This window comes from Pygoscelis adeliae, unplaced genomic scaffold, assembly GCF_000699105.1.
Source record: "Pygoscelis adeliae isolate BGI_AS28 unplaced genomic scaffold, ASM69910v1 Scaffold49, whole genome shotgun sequence".
NCBI lineage: Eukaryota > Metazoa > Chordata > Aves > Sphenisciformes > Spheniscidae > Pygoscelis > Pygoscelis adeliae.
Genome location: NW_008825545.1, coordinates 778,500 through 802,951, shown reverse-complemented (window position 1 = coordinate 802,951; position 24,452 = coordinate 778,500). Strand labels below are relative to the sequence as shown.

Here is a 24,452-nt window from a genome sequence, read left to right as displayed (position 1 = left end):
GCATGTATCTGAAGTATCCCCTGGTAGTGGATACTACAGGCTTGGGAAGGGGAAAAAAGGGAGGTATGATCTCATTAAGGTCAGTAAGCCTCAGGGGGTCCCAAGGTCCTTTGACACATACTGTTAGAGTGGTCAGAGGTCCTGTCATGAGCACTCACATTAGAGTAGATATTAGATCAACTTAAAAGTCCATTTTGATGGAAAGATGCAGACACAAACCACACCAATGAGCATGTCAAATGGCTCTTGCAACACTATAGATGGATTTGTCTGCCTGAAGCTCCATGTGACACCCCATCCAAAACGGGTGCTGCCGCACACCACACCGTGGCTCATGCACTCTCAGTGAGTGGGGGGAAAGCCAGCACCAACGGGCCTCTCGGGGCTCATCAAAAGCTGAGCGTTCCTTAAGGATAGTGACTAGCCCGATGATTCAGCTGGCAATGAAACCGTGACAGTGAATTTGGCAGGTGGAGCATCCTGTTAATTCACTTCCCCTGCAGATAAAAATAGTCTGCATGTTGGACGAACAGCTTCTCCCTAATGACTGTAACTGGCCATCATTGATATTACCAGAAACACAACGGTGGCCCTAAAAGAAGAGCTTATTCACTTGAAGAGATCAATTCTCTCTCCTCTTGAGAAAAAATGGAAGAATTTAATGGAATAGAGCATCATCTTAGTTAAAAATTGCAGGGCACCATTTGTCTATAAGAAACTACTGAACTGCTGTTTTCAGCTAGAACAGAAAGATCTGCAAATTCCAAGTGAACTGCAAGGACTGAAAGTTCACGCTGGTACTGGTAGCATTGCACTTACCTTAAAGCAACACATAGACTGCAGTAGGAAAATAATAACCTATTCTAACATTGATGCAACTCATAAACACCTTCCTATGCTGTCAGATGTCTGTTAAAATCATCTGTTCACAAGGCATATGCTGTAACTGCAACAGCTGTATAGGGACAATGGTAGGATGGATATGACGATGGAACGATCCTCCAACTAAAGCTCTTCAGAGCCTGGAGCATACTCTTCACTCTACAGAGCTGAAGCTTGAGCTACCTGCATATCTCCAAGCTTAGAAGGAGCAAGAGATCTGACCTGGTTGAAAAGGCTGGCAGCAGCAAGCAGAGATAAACAGAAGGCCAAAAAAGGAATAGCATTCTTGGGAATCACAAACGACATCTTCCCTCATTCTCACAAAAGACCATGGTGTCAAGGAAGCTGGTAGAGATATTGCATTAGTAGCAGGCGCTGCGGGCAGCGAAGGGCTGGGATACAGCAGGAACACGCCAGGGAGCAGCACATGTGGGGCTGCTCCACAGGTCAGGATGAGCTGGGGTGATCACGGTATCGGTGAGCCGGGCAGTCTCCTCACTGACTCAATGCACTCCCACAGTACCCATGCAGTGCTATGTTTTGGTGTGCAATTTAAGCATTTAGTACCTTGATTCAAGATTTCTGGATGTTCGGAATTGCAGATATAATCGCTGCAAAGCGCTCATCTGCAACAAACCCATCATTTCACATAAGCATTAAATTTAAGCTGCGCGCTGTGTGGATCCAATAAATCTGACACAAAGTGCTACAGAGTGCTCGCACATGCAAATGGGCCCGCACACAACTGATCGGCATCCATGCATTCAATCCCACATGTCCTGAAGAGGTCTGATTTGACTGTGTACAAACAGAATAACTGAGCTCACTACATATGTTTTAAACAATATACATAAACGTTTCTTCCCAGGCAGAATTATAAGCTGGGAAAATGAGGGCCTCTGATGTGGCATTATTGGTTTTAGCCATCATCCAAGACACAGAACAGTCACTATACTGTACACTGACCTGTACATGTCTCGTTACAGCTACCAACATAGTATTGTATTCCCTGCAGTTACTGCTCAGAATATGAGAGATACTGAGATATTTTCCCTTTTGAAAAAGAAAAAAAAAGCGCAAATGTATTTATTTGGAAAATACATCAAATTTTTTTATTATTACTATTATTTTTCTTTTGGCAGAAGCTTTGCTAACTTGAAGTTAGGTAGTCGTCTTTACCAAAAGCATAAAGGAGATGGCATCTATCTATAGATATGACCCATGTTTCTCCTTTCCAAATGAAAAGTCTGGGAATATAATAGGATTCAAGGTCTGAAAACAACATGTTTACAGATGCTAAATAACATAACAATGCAGAAATTTCTATTTACGATATCTCTTCTGCCATCCCCAAGATAAAGCTTCTGCATTTTAAAAGGTGGAGGCAATTTTGCTGTCAGTATTTTGCTTTTTAAATGTAGAGGTAAGTTAAATGAAGCTTGGAGGAGGTAACAGACATTAATAAAGTACAATTCCTCCATTGATACTCAGTAAGGGATTAAATAACAGCACCAAGCTTAAATGCTGTTGAGATGCACAGATTCTTGATGCGCTAATTTTGAGACAGTGTCTGAGCAGATGCCACCTAACACTGCTACAATGCATTGTCCCCAGCTATCCCACAGCCCTGGGAACAAAAATGAATGCAATCAGGCAAACTTAAAGTCTTCATCCTTACAAACATCATTCCAGAATTTCAAATGCCACAACCTAGGAACCGTTTACAGAAACGACATTAATGACTCATTCTTCTGTCACAGACTTGATCAAGGCTGACCTTTCCACAGTCATTTGTCTTCACGTTTAGAATATCCACCTCTTTTTCCAAGGATGTGCTTACAGAAACCAGTTGTACTAAAAATACTTGTGGATTTGCCATCTCCAAAATCCTTGTCGAGCTCTCTCTCACGATAGCAAACTGTGTGCTGCCATCTCGCGGCTAGTTCAGCAAGTCCCATCCCGGCAAATAGTTTCTGCCATTTAGCCCTGCAACACCAAGTCACTCGGGTGACAGGTTACAGTAAAAGGAAACATTAGAAATGCCTTTTCTGAAAACAGTTAGGATGCAAACTGAAATAACTGATTTTCATTCACTCCTCCGAAAGTCAGGCCAGCAGGAGCTCAGACGACGCAGTCCAACTGCCCACCTTGCCCTTTCCATCCTAGAAAAGGACCAAGAGGTGCAGGTGGGCTCCAGGCATCATTGGGTTTCCTCTGCACCAGCCCCCCACCCACATTCAGGCTCCCTCCTCAAAAGCCACCGCAGACCTGAAAAGCCTTATTCCTCACCATCTCTGAGCTGCTCTGCCCAGTTTTATTCATGCCCACCCCTCACACCAAGACTTTCTGCTGCTCTGCTTGCAGTCACCGCTCCAAAAGCTAGATTCCTTCCTGGCTCAGGGTCTTCTCACTCCTCTTCCAACGTGTCCCTGGTCCAGGGAAGAGGACGTGGCAGTATGGCAGCGGATAGACACAACTTAATAATAACCATAGCCCTACCGCCCTTCCTGTCCACACACAAAATACTTGCCCAAAGCCCTTCAATCTATACCAAAATAAAGGGAAGACAAAATGATGTTTTGAGATTGTGAATGCTGCAGGGCAGGAATTACCCCGTTCCTCTCACATGCACTTAGTATAAAGCAGTTCAAACAAATACACCAGCCTCAAGTGCTTTCATGGGTCTTACCATAGTTACCTAGTTACACTGCTGAATTTTATTTATTTATTCATTTATTTTCGCCCCAAAGATAAAAAGAAGGTGCAGCTCCACAGGCAGCAGGCCCATTCAGAGCAGGAGAAACCAGGATTTCTTAATTATTTGAATTTAGTTATGTGCTACCATTCACCAGCTCAGAACGACAAGTTAATGACTATGGAGAAAACAATTCAAGGGCATCAAACTTCACCTGAAAAAAAACAAGAGAAAAATAAGCACTTCACTTCTGATTCAGGCACACAGAAATAGTGAGAAAAATAGGGCTGGACAGGGCCTGAAGATCTCAAGCAGTTTACTAGATGCCTAGTGCAGGGAGAGAAATATTACTCCTGGCAACTGTTTCTCTAATCTATTTTTAAAGGCATAAATATAAGAAGATCCACATTGTTCCTGCCTGGATCTCTCCCTGCTCCACCTTGCCTTCTTGAAAATCACCACCTAGGAGACTCCATAGCCAAATTTTAAACTCCCAAATCAGTGGTGTTTGTATCACCTCATTCTCCAGAAAAAAAATCACTGACCCAACGCTATCAAATGCCAAGTGGTTTCAAAACAGTTTTCAAAACAGACCAAAAAAAATCCTATTTCCAATAAATTAAGTGTTTAAAGAAGCTAAAATAATAAGCAGATAAATAATAATTCAGCATAACTCAACCACAGCCAAACAGTAAAATGCTAAAAATTGGACTGGGGACTACATAGCTGAGTAAGATGACCACCTCACTACTTGATGGAAACAGAAAAATGACAACAAGCACCTTCCACAAGGGGAAGAGGTTTTTTATGAAAGAGAGAATTGTCCTGTAGCTGTGCTACTGTAGCTATCATAGCTACATAGTTAGTTTAATCCTTTCCTCCTTTAAGAGATCCTTACTCACATATTAAGCCTTGTCCCCCAAAACCTGTTCAAAAAATTATCTTAATGATTCTACTACTTTTAGATTACATTGCCCTGCATTACACTGTTGTAGGCATTACAAACCAATCTGCTGAGATGAGAAAATTAGCTCCAAGATACAAAAATATATTGCTCTGTATTTCAAGATGCAGAAGTATCTTAGTCTGTTAGTCTTTTTTTGAAGCCAAGAATGCTGATACTTCGCTTGCCATTGCCTACCAACGTGGATCAGCCCACGGCTGTGCATGCATCCACAAAGAGTTTCAAAGGTATCCTCCATGCTTCTCAGTACATGTTTTTCCAAGATGGAATTTCTTTTTGAAAGGAAGTCTCACTCAAAACATAACTGAGTACCTGACTCTGCATTGCTGCAATCAGTTAGTTGCCTTAACATTTACTGAGAGATAAGACAAGGAAAACAAACATCCTATTCACTGCATCCTGATGACTGTAAACTAAAAGACAACTTACTGAAAACAAAAATTTGAAAACAACTTTTCAAAGTGGAATATCTCCAGTATCACCTCGAATAGCAGAAAAGCAAATTCTAAAGTTAGAATCATGAAATAATCATAATGAAACTGTAACCCAGAATAGCAACAGCCAGATGAAGTACAATTTATGAGATGTTTGCATGCTGTTACACTGCAAAAACTGTGGCTTGCACAAACGGAACTGATCCCAGCCTGAGCTTCCAGACATTATTGACATTTAAGAAAATAGTCCCAACAAACTTTTAAGTGTGGAAGACCATTTTCATAATGCCTAATCTGTTAGTAGTTCCAAGCATGTTTCCAGCATACTTTTTATACCAGCTGCAAGCATTTTCACTTACAGGAATCTGCAATATCAAACGGTTGGCTTCAGTTTCTCGGAATGGCACTGCAGCCAACACTCTTCGAAAGACATTTGTGCATCTACCCAGGGTATTCAGTGTTCTGAAATCATTAAAACAATATACTTAAAATGGATCAATCACCTTAATAAGACCCAGACAGATACTTAGTCAGGAGTAAAGAAGGTTAACCTTTTCATTAAGAAAAAACACATTTTCTCAAAAAAAACCCCAAACCCACCCAAAACCAAGAAAAAACCCAAACAAACAAACAAAAACCCCACAAAATGCTTACGATGTTCCCAAGATGCCCCAAGTCACAGACCATAGGAAGAGTATGTCAAATTCTTGAAGACTCAAGTCAGAACAGTCCACCTTGGCACTACTCATGTAAATGATGGGACCAAAGAGAGTGTATGCCTACTGTCTTGTCTTGATAACAACACATCGCAGGGGGCGAGGCAGTTCCCTCAGAAGGGCATTTACAGGAGTCACAGGTTTACCAGAGGTAATTCTAGCTTTGGACACCAAGAGGAGAGAGGAGGGTAGTCAGTGCATATCACCGATGATGTCCCTCACAGGCAGGTTTCTGCTTTGCCATCAGTCTCCAAATGGTTCTCCACCATAGCTCCATCCCCAAGCAGTGAGGACACAAGTAAAGTATAGGCTACATTAAAAAAAAAAAAAAAAAAAAAAAAAAAAAGACACTGGGTTACCATGGGACAACTGCTGCCACTGCCCTCAGCAAGTAGAAGCAAGGAAGAGGATACTTCCACTGCTCCTTCCCTAAGGATAATTGCGAATGGTCAGCTGGGAGATGCCTCCAGGCTGCTGGAGAAACATGAGAAGGAGGGAGCCTGCGATAACACTAGCAGACTTCTAGGAGAACCAAGAGACTTGCAGCAAAATGAAAACCTACATTCACGGTGGAAAAGAGTCTTTGACAAACCTCAGAGAGACAGCAGGCAGTTGGTGCAAACTAGAAAGACACTGAAAGTTAGCTCATACTAGAAAGAATGACACCCGCATGCAAAGAGGGCAGAAGGAGCTTCATTTTTCAACATTTTTTACATTCTGTTCTACAGATTCTGTTCTGATACAAAGTATTATTCCTCTACTTTAATATTTTGTGTTCTAATAGCATCCATATTTCACAGGCTGGAAGGCTGCTGGTTTAGCCATTTAAAAGAAAATGTGGGGCAGTTTCACCTCAAGGCTCTGGTCAACTCAACTCCATCATTTAAAGATAGATTGTATATACCTCAGCCTTACTATCTAAATTCTCCCCAAGTAGCCCATCAACATTCTCTCAACTTTCTCATTTTTATACTGACGTGCTACACGTGCACAATTCCATGTCAGCATACCAAAAAGATAATCTCGTGCATCCTTACTTACACGTCAACACTTATATCCTTATCCATTCCCCGAGTCCCACATACGCACAGAAAAAAATTATGAAATAGCAGAGAGGAGTCTGCCATATGCAAGTCTTCTTTGAGGAGCAAATGTCCATATTTACCTACTGAGATTTAATAAAAAAGAACAAAGTCACACACAATCTGTTCAGTTCTGAGCAAGGTCAACAGAGGAGTGCACCTTGTTTTCCTCATTTATACTAATGGGAACAAGTACCCTGAACCAGCATAGACACCTGATCTTAAACCCTGCGAACCCAGACACCACCTAATCTACTACCAGTTTGACACCATGCAGAGAAATGTCTCGATGAATTTGGAAAGCTGTAACCACTTTTATATCTGAGAGAAATTATTGATCTCCAGTTACCTGCCAATATCATGAACGTATTTTTGATGGAAAGAGCAGCTTTACACATTTAAAGGATGGAATGTGTCCATTTTAGGCTTGCTCATTCTTAGGTAGTTATGTTTCTTCAAAGAGAGAGTGACAGTTCGGATTTAGATATACCGTTATGAAGGAAATTGATTACTATATTTGGCACATCCACACCTATTTTAAGTCTAAGCTGCACCGACCTGCCTTGCCACAAGACAGTGACTTTAAACCATCTTACTCGTCCCTCTGTTTGCTGCAGAAAGCCACAAGCTGAGGAGAACTGTAAAACCACAACATCCTGGAGAATAAAACATCTGAGCAAGGGAGGGAAAAAATATAAGAGCATGTGCACACAAGATATGCTGCAAACTCCGGACTGTGTTTTTTGGTCTACATTCTGCCCCAGAGCCCACTGAACTCTTTTAGGTAACATCAACGCCTGTGAGAAGATCATCAAAGCAGATTGTTTTGCCCTTAATAAAGGAGCTGACTCCCAGACTCAAAGCACATAAGTAATGCGAAAGAGAAAATCCAGTTCAGCCAAGAGAGCTGAACTAGCTATTGCTCCAGAAAGGCTTGTGCTGAGAGGACAGAGCAGGTAAATCCGAGTTGCCTTAGATTGAAATGGCAAGAAAATAACCACCATCACAACAAAAAAATACCGGTATTACCAGATACTAATAAATTTAGTGCAGTGGATCACCAACGCAGAGAACCTCAGTCCTACCTGTAACTGAGGTAAAAACACTATAAAAACCTACTTCTGAAGAATAACATAATAGCAAGATACAAGAGCACATCCTCCTCAGCCATCCAGACCTCCCAACAACCATGCCAGCATTGCTGCTGGCAATGCAGTGAAACAGTACATAGTTTAATCTGTTTTGAAGAAAAAATGTATTTGGTCTATGTGCTATCAAAGGCCTAGCCTATCTTCATTTCCCACTAAATCCTCCAAAGTCAATGATATTGTTTCCTCATTTGAGACATGGTTCCAATGCTTTTATTAAGATTACCAGTATCTTGCCAATCCCCAAAGGGATCAATGAACCCAAACAATCCTAACTTTTCAAATTACATTCCACTTTGTGTCTATGAAATCACTACTTTAAGACTGTAAGAAATATACTGGGAAGCAAGCTCCCTACAAAAGGAAACTAAAGCATATTCCACATCATTCTCTTCTCCTCTGCTCCCCTTTCCCAAGATGGGTGGAGAACCTTTATACCCAGCCAGCATCCCTCTTGAAAGTCTCCTTATTAGTACAAACACCAGGGGTTCTCCATCAGTATAATTATTGAGATCCCATTCTTCTCTACCCCTTGTCCCCCAGTCAACATACTGGTCTACCTTTGTGATTAACCAATTGTATTTCATTATTCAGCAAAAGGGAATGATGTGAAATACCTACCCACAGTTCTTTCAGCCATCAGTCAAAACTGATCTCGTTTTTAAAGTACTTCAAGCACTTGACCAGTCGCACAAATCCTTCACACAGTAGCTTTAAGTTCATTCCAGCAGAAGCCAATCAAAAAACAAATGGTGATAATGACCACCAACTATCTAAGCTACAGTTTTCTTTTTCTATAAAATTGAGGAGACCAAACACTACAAGACCAAACACCAATCTAACATTGCAGACAGAAAGACAAGTAAAACATAAATAGAAAACACTCCAAAATTGAACACAGAAAAATAAAACCAGGAAGACCAGACACCCTCAGCTGAGATGATTAACTAAAGAAAAGGTGGTTTTGAGACAGAAGCCAGCACTTTATTAGACTTCAGCAAGTCTGATGCCTCAAGTATCAGTGAGTTTCACTTGTTGTTCATGCAAGCTTTCACATCAATTAAAGCTAGCCCCTCACAGCCTTAGCATTAGAAGATATGTTATCACTTAAAAAAAAAAAAAAAAAAATCAGACAGGCTTCCATACAGAATGCTTAGATCATCCTCAAAGTTTTCCATAAGGTATCTTACATTCATTCTGCATAAAAAGCTCTTTAACAAGACTCAACCTTAATTCTGAAGGCCCACTAAAGAATTTACATTTGTCCTTGGCTAGGCCAAGCAAAACGAGCCAAACCAACATGCCTTATCAATGATGCGAGACTGCATCTTAATTAAAAACTCATATCCGGACACATTAATGCATAACCCTGCAGATAAATGCCCACATGGATCTTGACTATATTCAAAGCTTTATAACAACTTTTCAGGATTTGTTGAAAAATATGTATTGTGTGAATTAAAGGCAATAATTAGCAATCCTTCCTTCAAATTTGTTTCCTCCCAATCAAGATGACTGCATGGAAAGATTAAAATATCACTAAATTGAACAAGTCCATCATAACCAAATCATTTATTTTTGTTATTGGAAGAAGAGAAAACAAAGCTATTCCACTAGTCAGAATGAAAAGGAGACTTGTACTTCAAAAGAGCTACCCAGTAGATTTAACCTCATGGGAAGATACTAAAAAAAAAAAAAGTTGTGGCAATTATGAATTATTAAGCCACATCTTTAAGAAGAAATACGCTACCCAAAGCTTTAAGTAGAACAAAACAATTTTGTAGCTCTGTTTATCTATATGGATGCAGAATTGGAGATCCTTTAGAAGAAAGCTTACCTTTGAAATAGGAGTAACTCCACCGTCACGTATTTCAAGGTGCAGACTGCACACTTACCCAGGACAGCAGAAACCACAGGATTAGCTGAGAAATGAACAGTTATTCTATCGCTACGCCTGCATTTTAATTTCCTAATCTTAATCCACAGGCATTCAGGAACATTAGTTAAAATGCACTTACATAAATAGCTTGACGTCTTCCTTCACAAAAGAATAAACAATGATAATGGCAGTTCTTTTCTTATATTCCAACCATAAAAAAGAAGTAACATTAGAAGGCCACCAACATTATTTGCAATGCAAAACTAGGTAACCCTATTTTCTTATTAAAAAAAGCAGCATAGCCTATCTCCTTCAACATTAATGTGCACTTTTGATTTAAAAGGATAATAAATGCAAGCTTTGCTCAGTTAAGGAAGAGATACCTTTACAAGGAACAAAAAGCCAGTATCAAGAGCGTTTTCTAAAAATATAGCAAGGGTCAACCATCAGTGTGGAGAAGTGTTCACTCCACAAGTGCCAAACTTTTAATAACAAAAAAAAACATTTATTACAACAGAATATTACAAACAACTAGTTTCAGTGATCAAAGAGTAAAACTATACAAAAATGCAAACACTGTAATTTCCGATTGTGGAGCAATAGATATTCCAGGTTTACAAACACGACATCTTTTTGTTTATGCACACTTAAAAGTGATTTCCACTCTGCTTTATTTTCCATCAAATACAGTACATTTATCCAAACAAAAGCATGTACATTCAATATAGAACATTTTAAGCAACAGCTACAGTCCAGTTCCCATTCACAGTATTTTTAGTGCAATGCACTAACAGGGCCAAATATTTCTCTATCCATAAAAGTATTTTTACTCCTGATCTTGTGATCAACATTTTTAGATATATTTTATACAAAAAGTATATATGAACACGAGGCACCTCCCTAAGTAAGGGAGTGAACCTATATAAAAAACATGGTATTTCTTCTGATGTACAATACCTTTCAAATTGTAGCAATTTGACACAAATCACTAAACAAAATATTTTCTAAAAAGTAAAAAAAAAAAAAACCAAAACAAACCACTGATGCATGAAACCTGCCAAGAATTTCATAATGGTAGGCATGCGACTGTTTTACTACAATCTTGATTAAAAGGTTAAAAAAAGGCATCTAAAACATTTTCCAAATTATACAAAGTCAAGTGCTACCTATAGTGGTCATTCATGATCTTGAGAGAAAAAGTATTTTAAGTCTCTCCCATACTATCCTCCCTTTTTATTAATATTTAATGAAATAAGCTAACATTGTAAGTGGTTGTGCACAGATTGTCTGTCTATAATACATCAGCAAATATTCACTACCTTCATATTAACATTAGTGTGTTGATCTTTCAAAAAATAAACTGAAAAAATAAACTGCAACTATCATTAAAGTGCTTGTGTATATATTTTTTTTTAAAAATTAAAGAATAGAGGAATGTGGGTATTCTTGTAAACTTCCTAGATGTTTACAAAGTTTTCCTATGAACCACATATGGAAACAAAATGGAGATCTTTTAAGCAACTTCAGTACAGTGAAATTCAGGATGTCCCAGAACCGGGAAATTAGTCAACATGAACAAACTGATGTTATGGCAAATACTAAAAATTAGTACAATTCAGCCAATATACACTACATTGTTTGCTCTTATACATTCATTTGTAATAAATTTAAAACAGTATATAACACAACATTTGCCAAAGTAGGATATCACAAACAAGTTAGAGCTGTTCATCAATTAGCACTACCAGGGAGGACCAGTATGCACGAGGAGCTCTCTGAAGATGATTTCCTAAACGAGGAACAAAATCTTCTTCCAAAGCTGCTGTTCATTAACTTGCCTCTGTACTTCTTTAATTTCAGAAAGTTCGTTCTATACTGTGTCAAACCTCAACTGCATAGAGATAACTGCTAATTTAGAAGCACATGTGCATTTCAGCTACTTCGGTGTTTTGGGAGGAGGCACTGTCCTACAAGCAGTCAGGATGGTTATTAATTTAGTAAGAAAACAACAGCTTATGAAAGTATTTCCTCCTTATAGTACCATTATCAAGATATTAGCGGTTCCAACAACAAACTAAAGTCTTTTTCATTCAAATGAACTCCAAACTTTCCGAACATCACTTGAACCTATCTGAGGAGAAATGGGAATAAATTAATACTTTGAGTTTACCCATATAATTCTGTTTTAAATTACACAACATAAATAATTTATAAGGCTAAATTTTTAATTCTTGATCAAAATGCAGAAGTCACTCCTCCTCTCAAATTCAGCATAATTCAGGGTCCAGCTCAGTTCATTTTTGAAGTTCTGCCCCACTTAGCCAGGATTTGTTACGAAGTCACAAAAGCACCACATTACAACTTAACATAGCTGGGTGGCAATGCACTACGAAAGCTGAACTCAAATCAAATTACCTGCTGGGAAATAGCATTTCAGAGTTGAAATATAGAACAAGGCACATATACTTGGTTTTCTTTTCACCAAATATGCTACTAAGATAATTCTGAAGAAGGATGTTAAAAACTCTTATAGGTATCACTACTGTCTCTCTTCATTATAACCTTTTGTACAATCCCCCAACCTTCAGGCATCAGTCGGTCATTCTGAAATACAAACTGACCGCATACATACGTTATTTCCTTTTTTAAAAGGTCCTTTTAAAAATAGGCCATCTTTAACATGAAGGCTATGGAAAACTGAGAAACTACGAATACAACCCCTCCAAGTGTAAAAAAATTCCCAGAGTACCATATAAGCAGAAGTTTAGAAAATTCTTGGGCAGACTTCTACATATATTTAGGCTTAAAACAAAAATTCTTGACGAGACTCGAACACTTGAAAAAATAAATGACGAGAAGTCTCCAAACCCGTGCTTACATAAATAAGCATTAAAAGAATCAAATTCTAAATTTGATGATTTTAAAGGCGTTTGTAGGCACCTAACTCATACTGATTTTAAACCAAAGCAATTAAGCATCCAAATTACATTCCAAAAAACTGCTCTATGTCCTTTTGTTGACAGGGCATAGGCAATACACATTAAAATTAACAAAAACAAAAAAAAAGCACGACTAATAATTCCAATAAGTTCATAGAGATTTTTTCTGTCAACAGCTTTTACTGTAGTACTTTTAGTACTTCTACAACTGGGTCACAGAGAAGTTAATTAACAGGTTAAGCTATTCAAACCAAACAAAAGTATTGTTAATTTTAAAAAATTACTATTTTAGAAATATAAGTGTATTAGCTTGATTACAATAGATGTCTTAAGACAATTTAAAGAGTTGACTCAGTATAATCTATATTCTATTCCAACTTCCTACAGTGACAAATTTAGAAATTAACTCTTTTCCAAAACACTAAAAACGAAATTTAAGAAACAAATTTCACATCTACCTTAGCCGCTAATCCATAAAAATCTATAGAAAAATATGTTTTCAGCAATAAATCAACAACAGCAAAAGAAAGGCAGCAGGTTTGTTTTGCTTTTAAAAAAAAAAAAAAAAGACAAAACACTTTCTTTTTCCTCACCAGACAACAGCTTTAGATCTTGTGCTTCTGCCTTTGGTTTTATTTTCTTCAGGTGAATGAGATACATTTGCTTTGTGGGTTTTCTTATGATGTTCTAGAAAAGCTTTTCTGGCAAACGCTTTCCCACATTTATTGCATCGGTGCAGAGAAAAGTTTTTTGTTACTTTTACTTCAATGCCAACGTCAGCTCCTTCATACTTTTTATTGGGAGAATTAGAGGTGACATCCTGTTTTGAACCAATCTGTTTTGTTTCATCCCTCTGAGGGCCTCTTTTCGTCACCTTATTAAGAACAAGATCAATTGGCTTTTTTATTGCTCTAATTTCTAAACTTGCAGTTATTTTCCCAAGGTAGCGTGGTGACTTTTTATGAACTACAGTTATATGCCTTATCACATCACGTTTGCGTCGTGTTTCATAAGAGCAGAGTGGACACCTGTAGTATTTAACATAAATGTTATTTCCATCTGTGTGTAATTCAATGTGTTTTGTCAAGTTCTGTTTAGAAGTAAATTGGCGTTTACAGAGTTTACAGTAAAGCTGCTTGAAGTCAAAGCCAGCTGAAAGTTTTGGCTTCCTGGTTTTTTGCTGGCCACCTGCAGCAGATGCATTGGTTGATTTAGAGGTTGATTTAGAGGTTGATTTACAGGTTGATTTAGTGGCTGATTTAGAAGTTGATTTAGGGTTTTCAGGGTCCTGTTTAACTTTATTTTTCTGTGCTGACGGTGTGCTCTTTTTCTCATTTGAATGATTTGTTCCCTTTAATTCATTCTGTGGAGAAAGGGCAATGGAAGGGGGTGAAGGTTCTACAGAATCTGCTGGTTCAACTTTTACTTTTATTTCTGTGCCATTGGCAGTATTGTTGGGTCCTTTCTCTCTTTTAGAGTTCTTTCCAGAAAGAGTTATCTTGTGAACAATTTGCATGTGCCTTTTCAGCATTATTTGTGAACTATATTTTCTCTTGCACAGAAGGCACTTGCATGCAGTTAAATTGTATTCAGCCTTTGAAGACGACTTTTGTTTTCGGGTCTTAAAAGATTTTTTAGCAGAAACTGTATCCAAGAACAAAGGTTGCCCAGGCTTTGTAGCTATATCAGGAGTAATGGAATCCCTTCTTAATCCTCTATGAACTTCATCAAAATGTCTCCTTACGTTGGCTTTTGTAGCAAATGATTTATAACATACAGGACAACTTCTACCTAATGTTACAAGAACATTCTTATTTCGTCCTTTTGCAGAGCACTGATTTGGTTTCTTTTTTGTTTCTATGTACTTCTTTAGCTCTTCCATCTTCTTTTTGTGCACTTTTCGAATGTGCCGGCGTACACTGCGTCGGGAATGAAATTCTTTCCTACAAAGGCAACATATTAACTGGTGGCCAAAATCAGAATTATCCAGAGAGTCCAACTCAGGATTTACTGCTGGAGGCTGCTCTTCAGGAGTAGGTATCACCTTGTTTGTAACAGGATCAGCAGGAGGTAATTCTATAGTCTCCCCAGCTGGGACTGGGGCTGGAGCTGAAACAGTCTTGGGTTGCTCAGTGCTGGGTTCCTGTATCTGTACTGGCGCTTGATCAGGGGTACTACTACTTTCTACATTCTCATCTGGGCTATCAGTCCTTGATACATATTGAAATACAGCATTCTGATTAGTTTCTATAGGTTCCAATTTAATTACATATTCTTGCTTATCTACCCTTGGATAGATTGCTTCCAGGAGGTCATTTATGGCTTGACTCTGTTTGTCATTTATATCCGGGAGGTCTGTGAAAAGAGGCAAAGATTTTTTTTTTTTTTTAATGATTTGGTAATTTCAAGTTATTTAAATTTCAAAGTATCTTTTAACCACTGTGTCAATTCAGTCACCAAATTTGCACAAATCCTGTATTTGTACTATTATTCTGACCATTTATACTTAGAGGCTTTGAGTAATCATTGTTATCACATCAGTACAAGTTACTTTTTTATTAAAAGCCAATATTGGAGGTACACCCTTCTAGCGTGCTAATGTGAAAGCCACCTAAACTAAAATTAGTTTGCGTGGAATTAAACTGATCTTTCAAAATCTGTATCAATTGCAAAAATAACATCATACAACTGAGCTTGCTCTGCAGGTACGCAACTAAGCCTGAAGTATCATTAGAAACTGATTTTCCTATTGCTGGAAATAGGCATTCTCAGTAAAGGAACCTAATTCTGGAAACGAGCTCTTCTCTGTGAATTCTGAATGGTCCTTAAGAAAGAATGAAACGTCTGTGTAACCCGAGCACTGCACGAAGATGTAAGTAGACAAGAGAGAACTTAACTTCCAGGACAGGGAAAGCTTTTAGTAATACCAAAGCAGTTAATAGGCTCAGTGATAAAGTAAGATAGTAAATGTTAAAGACAGAAAAATCCTGTATTATTCACGGGAAAAAAACTGTACTAATTTCTCAAAACAGTAAAAACTGAGCCAAAGAAGTTATTTTAAGAAAGAATAACTTCACTGAGGTTCACCAAAGGTTCATCCTGTGTTCTGCCCTGATAATGAGTTGGAGCAGACTTAAAAAGCAAGAAAGGATACAGGGATTCTCCTTGTTTGTCTGATGCCAGTAAACTTCTCAAGCTGAAGTTTGCCTTTAATGTACTGTTTTAATACACCTAGATTCCAAAAAGTTTATTCAAATGCTTTTGAAGCATTTATATTCTTGGCTACCACAACGTTTAGCAGTGGTTTTTTGTTTGTTTTACCAGAAATACTGATAATTTTACTGTCTGGTAATTTTGCTGGATACCCCACAGTTTTTGTATTATGAAAAAAAAAAGAAAAATAAGGGATTGCTCCCATTTACCTTCATGTCATTCATGATTTTACAGGCCTCAGTAATATCCTGTTTTTAAATGCCAAATTAGTTCAGTGAACTAGTTCCCAGCATGATACGCTAAGCATCTACACTGGCGTAACTAAGAAGCCAAGGTGCTACGGCAAAAAGGTGAGGCTCTGAGATGATACAGTTCAAAATTATCCACGATGATTTGAAGATGAGATTCCTGGTAACAGCTAATTAAAAACCCACACTTAAGTCAGGGTTGTTCTTCCACACTGTCAGCAATACATGAAAAGAGTGTCAGTACAAGATACATGCTATTTTGCTGCTCAGAACCCATCTTTTAACACAATTTTTAACACCTTTTGCAGTCAGTTTCAAATGGGACTATCTATATAATTTTTATCATGGGTAAAAAGTCCTTCCTATTTTATAGCACCTTTTCAGACTACTTAATGACTACACTAACAGAATACATCTCAAAAAAGTCATCAGGGAATAGTCTTTGGAATTTTTCACCATGGGGATGCTGAACTTTTATTCTACCTCTCATTCACTATCTTAATTTTATTTATTGAAAAAACCTCCCACTTTATTCAATAATCATCATAATTTTATATAAAATATAAGTACTTATATAGTTTTATTCAGAGCATGTAGTATTATTCTCTTCATTTGCACCCCTCCTAGTGAACAGTGAAATATGAAAGCTAACCAGCGAATTCAATGAAGGCTAGAAAGTCAGGAGCTGAATGGGAAGTCTTTACTCAGGGTAATCTTATTTTGCTTATAAACTTTTGCATCTAAGTTAGATGCACTTCTAACCTTGCTTTGAAAATACAACTCATCCCTGTTCACAGAGAAGCTCTGTGACTCTCTGCAACCGGCCAAGCACACTCATTTAAGGAAAGTGACAGTATTAGTCTTTTCACTTTCTCTTTCACAACACAAGCTGACACAATGTGGGAAAAGAATCGCCTGCGTAAATTTCTGTTCATTCCTAATTTTTGAAATATTGAGGCAGGAAGGCATTAATCAGGAAAGAAAAATCTTCATTGCACCTATGTTGATCTAGTCAAGAGATCAAGATAATAAGAAAGCTTTACAAAACATTTTTGAATGCTGGCACATTTCCAAATTATTCAGCTTAACTCAGATCAACAAAAAGTCATCACTGGAATGAGACTTTAATAAATTTCTTTTTCCATAAAAATATTCATCTTTATTTTTTCCTCATTATTTAAGTTACTTTCTTTTAATAATAAAGTTTAATTTCTACAACAAAGGTGGTGGGCTAGGCATGATCACATAGAATATCTTAAAGCAGCGTAAGGTGAGATGATGCGGTGGGAGTTAGTATTATTGAAGCACATTATTTTCTTCCTCAAAGAAAAGGGTGAACTTTTAGTCTGTGTTTCATAATGAGTAAGACGGAAGGATTGCGTCCATGACACTGAACGCTTCCCAAGTACAGGGGAAAATTATGGATATTGATCCAAGCCACTTTACAGGATCCAGCTGAAGTCCATCAGAGCTATGCTGATCTAAAACTGAAAAGCCTTGTTCGATCCACACTTTTCTATGAGATTCATTTCCCAGTCCTTTGGCATACTTTTCCGTATCTTTCACAGTAAAGAGGGAAAGCCAGGAAACAAAAAGGGGAAGAAGGAATAAAAAGTGTTAACAGTGACACTTTTCATTGAAAGGCCGGACGTATAAACTAGCTATCAAATTATGACGTTGACATAGGTCTCAGTTGTTAATGCATATTAAGTCAGTGCTGCAGCTTCTTTACTACCATAAAAGTGATCTACATATGTTACTATTGAAATTTAATTCCACTTTTTGTGCATTTTGTTGCTAGTGTGTTTGTATAAATGGTACAGAAAGATAAGTTTCTCAACTTCAGATAGCTTTATTAAATATTTCAGTTAGTAAGACTTACTATCATCCATCTGGAGACTTGGAGGACAATAAAATTTTTTATGAGTAATTAAATTTGGTAATCCTCTGAAGAGACTCCGGCACAACTTACACTCAAAAATGGTGTCCACATCTTTTAACAATATATGTTTAAGTTGTTTAGTTCCTGTAATAAAAGAAACATTACACTTAAGGAAGGTTTTCTGTTCATCTTTTAAATTCACATCATCCCATGAAAGTGGAAACATTTTAAAACATGGCAATTATAACAGTATTTTATCTTGTGTTAACACTACTTCATTGAACTGTAAGTTTATGATACATACTCCAAGTTTCACTATAAAAACAAGGCTACTTTGAAAAAAAAAAAGTAGAAGTCAAAGATTACACACATTACAGTTTACAGGGAAACCGTGATGATTTACAATAAAAACAGCTAACTTTAGGACAGAGTCCACACTACAGTATCTGGTTGCTGCAATACAATTGCCCAACAGGAAAGAATAAGCATCTAGAGCATTTAAAGAAGCCTGCAGTATTTTTTCTTTAAGCTTATCCAACAGTGCTAAGAAAACAAGATATATACAGCTATTTCATGTAAAGCACCCAGTAAGGCAAAAAACTAAAGCATACAATAAAACAAAGAGCATAATTAACAGGTCAAGAAACGTTACTACATCTAGGTATCTGACCCAAGATCAAGATGATGATGCTTAGGCAAGAAAGTAGTACTGTAGACATATTTTCAGCCTGCTGAAAGGAAAATACATATAATTTAAGTCAGAAACTTTTCTATTAAAATATGCAGGTTTTCCAGACTATTATACATTGTATATTAAAAAAAAAAAAAACACAGACACAGTTTGATCTAGCGTTGTTGATGTATTCCAGCTTCTGCCTTACTTATTCTCTGAATCCTTTAGTTCTTTAACTTACACTTCAAACCCACTCCTTCATTTCTCATCTCACGAAAATTATGAACGTAATGCCTACGGTTAGCAATGGATTACTAAATGATTAATACTTACCCACTCCAAATTAGAAAGAAACACTAGCTAACCAAATTCAGCTAATTTCTCTATCTTGATTTTTTTCTTATAATGGAATATATCAAAATTAATCAAAATCAATCAAAATTAGTCCAACAAGCCAGAATATAATGAAACTGGACCAAGAGTAAATAATATCACACAACTATGAAACAGCATCAAGATAGTCTTCAAGCTGAAATAGAAGTTCAAGTTTTCTGTCATCACAGACACTTCTTTTAAGAATTCCTTTTAAATATCAAACCCAGAGTCACACTCCAGAACTATTTCCTAAATGCAACTCTTTCAAATATTAGTAATTTCATAATAACTAATAGTTCTTCAGTATGAATGGGCCTTACCAAGACAACTTTTCATTTCTTGGTGTAATAGTAGTAGTACAAAATTTTTTACAACCGAGTTTTAGCAAAGCACGGTGTCTTCTCCTTCTTCAACCATTGCTTAAAAATGGGACCCAAACTTGACTATCTGAGGCTACCGTCCAGTTTCTGTCCCCTCCTATGCCTTTCCTGGGCCACAGCCCTAGCCTCTTGTCTCTTCCTCTCACTGCTCCTTCTTCAAGTGTTACTAACCTCACCTTCATCTGACCTGTATTTTTACAAACAGACTACTGGACAAATATTTAGATTTAGTGAAAACCCCAAATTTAGAAATTGTAGAGAGCTCCCCCAAAAACAAGTTGTTTACTCGGATCTCACCAACCAGCGTTTGAAATTCTGCATATAAAGAAAACCACTGACAAAAACCTAGCTGAACAAAACTGAAGATGCTCCATGTAGATAAAATTCCAGTAAGTTACCAAACGATGACTCAAACAAAAGGCCTCCAATTTGGTGATAGCACACAATAAACCAAAATTTGGCCATGCTGTTGATGCCTGTCCTAGCTACAAATCCCTCTCCCAAACAAACAAAAAAAATTAATCTAATTCTCCACTATTTCCCAATCAAGGGACACACAAGTCCCTCATTCTCTCTCCTGTTATACTGATATTTCAGTCTCTTTCTGCTCAGGACTGAAATGTTTTTGTCTAATCCAAATTATTGGGCTTAAGAATTACTGGGTGAGATTAAAGGATTTATGACATACTGGAGGTCAGACTAGATGACACGGTAGTCACCCTGGCTTCAAACCATTCTTATGCAACTATGAAGCTTTTCACTGGTGGGAGTAAAAAAATAATTGGTCCTTTTGAATTAAACTGTAGACCTTTAGGGACTTCTGGAAACAGCAAGTAAATTTAAAACATCCACTAGTTTTGTGGACACAGCAGGCAGAGAAAAAAAATAATCATCTCCATATTCTTCACCAACCGCAGATTGTGGCAACGAGCAGTCAGTCTTCTGCCAGCATATGCCGCCTCCAGCTTACTGAAGCCTTCTCTATTTTGCAGTTACATCTAATTGGGGCAGGTGATACTTTGTCAAATTCTGTTAATATTTGTAAATGTTGATGCTAGAATAACATCATAGTCACAAGAAATTGGTACAGAACATTGGTATTTCTGCCAGTGAAGTATATGTAATAACCAATGTTTATGCCTTTAGCAAACAATTTCATTTTTAGAAAAAAAATTCAGATTCAAATTCATCTGTTATTCTTAATGCTTTGGATGACAGAAATTTCTGCTAAAACCGCTTAAATAGTTATGGACAATATGCTGGCTTTAATCTCTATTTCTTTACCACAAGAATCAAAATAGTTTCTTTCCATACTGAAATACCGCTTGCTCAAAACTAACCAGTAAAATCTTGGTCTAAGTCCTTCTGACTTCTGTCCAACTTCCCTGGTGCAAATGACTGAAGATGTCAAGGTAAGCTATCAATTTAACACCTGCCAGTGAGGACAATCTGGAAGTAGCCCAGAGAGAAGAGTACTTGCAACTAGTTCATGCTATTACCAGTAAAGATTCCATTAATCTGCTTCAAGCAAAAGAAGCCTGCCACGCATATCTGAGGCCTTAAGCAATCTCAACCAAACTAAAAAAGGTTACTAATGATGACTCTTACATCCAGTTTTTCTTCTTGTATTAAGCTGTTGAAATGCTAGTGGAGAACTTAAATATTGTGCCCTTTTACAAGACTCAGCCCAAACATGCATCCCATTACATAGCAGCGATGATTTACACTTGAAACATTTAATGTATGTAACAGCTCTATGTGGAAAAATCTAGAAACATATAGATAGTAGCATTAAAGACATCGCTTTAATTTCTGTAATAGCTGCTGTGTTCTTGCACCAAGGGTTGTGAAAATAAAATGTTTGGTTTGCCATATCAGAAGCGTAGAAACAGCTAGAAAACATTAAAGGTTTCAATCATCTCTGGCATGCTCACCCAAATGCTCAGTTGTTATTCTTAGGTTCATTGCTATATATTGCAAGTCCCGAAAACAATCAAGGAACACCTTAAAAGTAATACGATAAAGCAATTCTAAAAAGTTCAAGGTAAACATTAAGTTTTCTCTCCATCTCAGGAGTTTTAGGATAAACTCATTAATAACAGCAGGGGGGATGACACAAAGAACAACAAACTAATTTTTAATGTTTTTGAAAGATAACTATAGAGCAGGAGCTGTATCTTCGCTACTTTATATGAAAACCCTTACTAAAAGGAACAGCACCTAATTCCAAAAACCTACAAATAGTTTGCAAATACATAGAAAGTCAGGTGTTCGTTATTTTAATATAGTAAATATACAACACTTTTAACAAGGTAATGAACTTCTTAAGAGTCAGACATAGTTTCATACCTGATCGAAAACACTCAATGATTTGTTGAATACCGGATTTTGATGTCTGCAGAGGCTGCTGTAATAACGGAGGATCACCAGGTTCCAACAGATGCACTGAAATATATAAAAGGACAATAAGTCATTAGAGAACACTCAGGTGATTTTTATTAAGTTATGGATTTTCTGTGCATACAGTAAATTAGCTAAAAAGAAAGACCAGGACTACAGTAAAAGTTGCCTTACTCAAAAATTTTCGTCTACATTGAATTAAAAAACAGTCAATACTGGATTTTCCAGCCATGATACCTGACAGTTTGCTGTCATTTTGATTATTTAAAGAAAATGTGTATTCAAAGCTACGTGTATCAAACACAAAACCATATAAATACATAAAACCAAATTAACTCACTAGTCAATCTACTTGACTCCCCTCATTCAAACGGAAACAGACGTACAAAAAAGCATTACCAAATACTATACTTTGCAGCGTACTATGTGATTTTAGTGTTGCCAGTACGCACCTAAGCACTGAATCCAAATTTAAAGTAGCAATGATCAGAAAAAAGCACAAGCATAACTACGTAGTATATACCAAAAAAAGCTATTGTAATAGCTTTTTTTTTTACTTTTAACCAGTAAAACCACATTCAAGAAATGCTTCTGGTTCAAGCAAACTGCTGAAGTAATACCTTATTTCTGAAGTTTCATTCCACATCACAATCTTTGTCAAATCTATTGAAACTAAAACATTTATCAGGATGATTATTAGTTATTCCAATACATAGTATTCATGCATATGAAAATTAATAGCATTCCATTGCCGTATATGCATATGGCAATTAAGCTTTGCCCAGAGCAAAAAACAAATTTAAATGAGTAAGAGCACTTATTCAAGCATGTGTTTGCAAAATCATTAGTTAAGTCTTCTTTTTAATGTCTTATTGACAAAATAACTAGCTTTGAACTTCATAAATCGGCTCCTACCTTATCCATTTGGTCTCATTTTTAATCCCATTGTAAGGTTTCCATTTTTAAATGAAGCACTGACCATCTCTAAGAAATTTATTTTTGATAAAGAGCAGTAGAGGCATAGCATAAAACTATTTAGAAATATTAAGTACAAATAAGTTAAACACATTTTGACAGGAAAGTTGTTCTAGAAGATGTAAGGTTATAAATTCAAGCTGAAAAGAACATCAGAAAGAAAAGCAGTCTAAGAACGACAGAATGAACACTCCACCCAACTATGCTGGCCCCATAATATACTATTATATAAATGAACACATAACAACCATTACAAATCAGCTAATCGTTTGGGGATCTCTAACACAATGACATATTGTGTTCTACCAGCCTATTCCCTATTCTTCAAAATGGTATATTTTGGTTTGTATACTGCCTCTAACATGCATGTGCAACACCCACTGACATCAAGAGGAGTGACATACATGAAGCAGACATAACACATCGCTGTTATTTGTAAAGCAAGAAAAGTATCTTAGCTTTTATAAAGCATTAGAACAACTCAAAACCATTTCATCTTAAACACAAAGAAATGTTTCTACTAGCCGAACAATACCTACTTTCAAATTACATTTAATTAAAGGAGCATTATGAAAGTTGCCATGCTCACGCTTTCAACTATTAATTCCCCAAACTGATGCCTTTCTTTTCAAAACACAAGTGAAAGCATCCAAACAACAAACTCTACAACAAGCCAACAAGAAAGGAACCAGATTTCCTTTTAGGATACCAATTAGAACAGTAGTCAGAATAATTACAAAAAAATCTAGCAAGTTGGCTGAACCCTCAAAGTATTCATTATACTTCCCACTGATGGTATCTTCCATGTCACACAGCAGTGGAATGCAAACCGCCGTTTCAGGACTTGGGGTTTTTTTTCTCCTCTGAGAATAAGATCTTCAAATTCATCAGAGCTCACCAGAGAAGATGTAAAGTAAAAACACAAACAGCGAATTCAAGAGATTGCCAGAAACGTCATTTTACAAAAAATCCAGAATATTACACTTTTGGGAAAGAAAAAGGCCAGTTGTTTTACACAACTTCTTGCCTTCCTCCGCTCACTGCATACAATGTCCATGTGGTGGCTTGGGGATTACTGCATATCCTGCAGGAACTGAGAAATTATCTTCCTGAAATAATTTCAACGTGACAGTTCAAGGATATCAAAAAAACACTCCCAAACAAAATTCAGAAACTTTTTACGTCCAAAACTGTCACTAACGATGCACATTTGCAACATCACAACAGTTTCCCCAAGCTTTTAACGAAGGAGCTAAGTAAAACAGCCAAAGCATCACACACCTGGTTCACAGCATCCATGGTGACGGTGGTCAGTCTGACAACACTTGTCCCTTAGAGGCATTTTCCGTGCGCACGACCTACTTTCCTTCTACATCCAGCAGCTCGTTTCTGCTAAAATAAGCAAATTAGCTGTCACCCCCGAAGAACAGGCGGCTCGGGAGAGCGCTCACCTCGCACGCCCACTTCCTACAACGGCACCGCCGGAGCAGGCCAGGAGTCAGCGGCACCCCTCGCGCAGGAGAAAGTTTCCATTGTTTACAGCAGGTCTCACAACGCCCTCTGCAAC

General features: G+C 37.3%; 1 protein-coding gene across 4 annotated transcripts; it reads right to left on the bottom strand.

Annotated features, from left to right (window-relative positions):
- Positions 1 to 10,304: 10,304 nt before the first annotated feature.
- ZNF800 (zinc finger protein 800) lies at positions 10,305 to 24,277 on the bottom strand. Of its 4 annotated transcripts, none has more exons than XM_009332022.1 (5): positions 24,167 to 24,277; positions 21,860 to 21,955; positions 18,083 to 18,226; positions 13,333 to 15,094; positions 10,305 to 11,931 (listed from the first exon to the last, which is right to left on the bottom strand). In XM_009332022.1, coding segments are annotated over exons 1-5 (2,064 nt in total). In that variant the 5' UTR covers positions 24,228 to 24,277; the 3' UTR covers positions 10,305 to 11,930. The 4 variants fall into 4 exon arrangements, with proteins under 4 accessions (XP_009330297.1, XP_009330295.1, XP_009330298.1 ...); XM_009332020.1 differs by having other exon boundaries at positions 10,305 to 11,927; XM_009332023.1 differs by having other exon boundaries at positions 10,305 to 11,927; positions 18,173 to 18,226; positions 24,167 to 24,265.
- Positions 24,278 to 24,452: the final 175 nt, after the last annotated feature.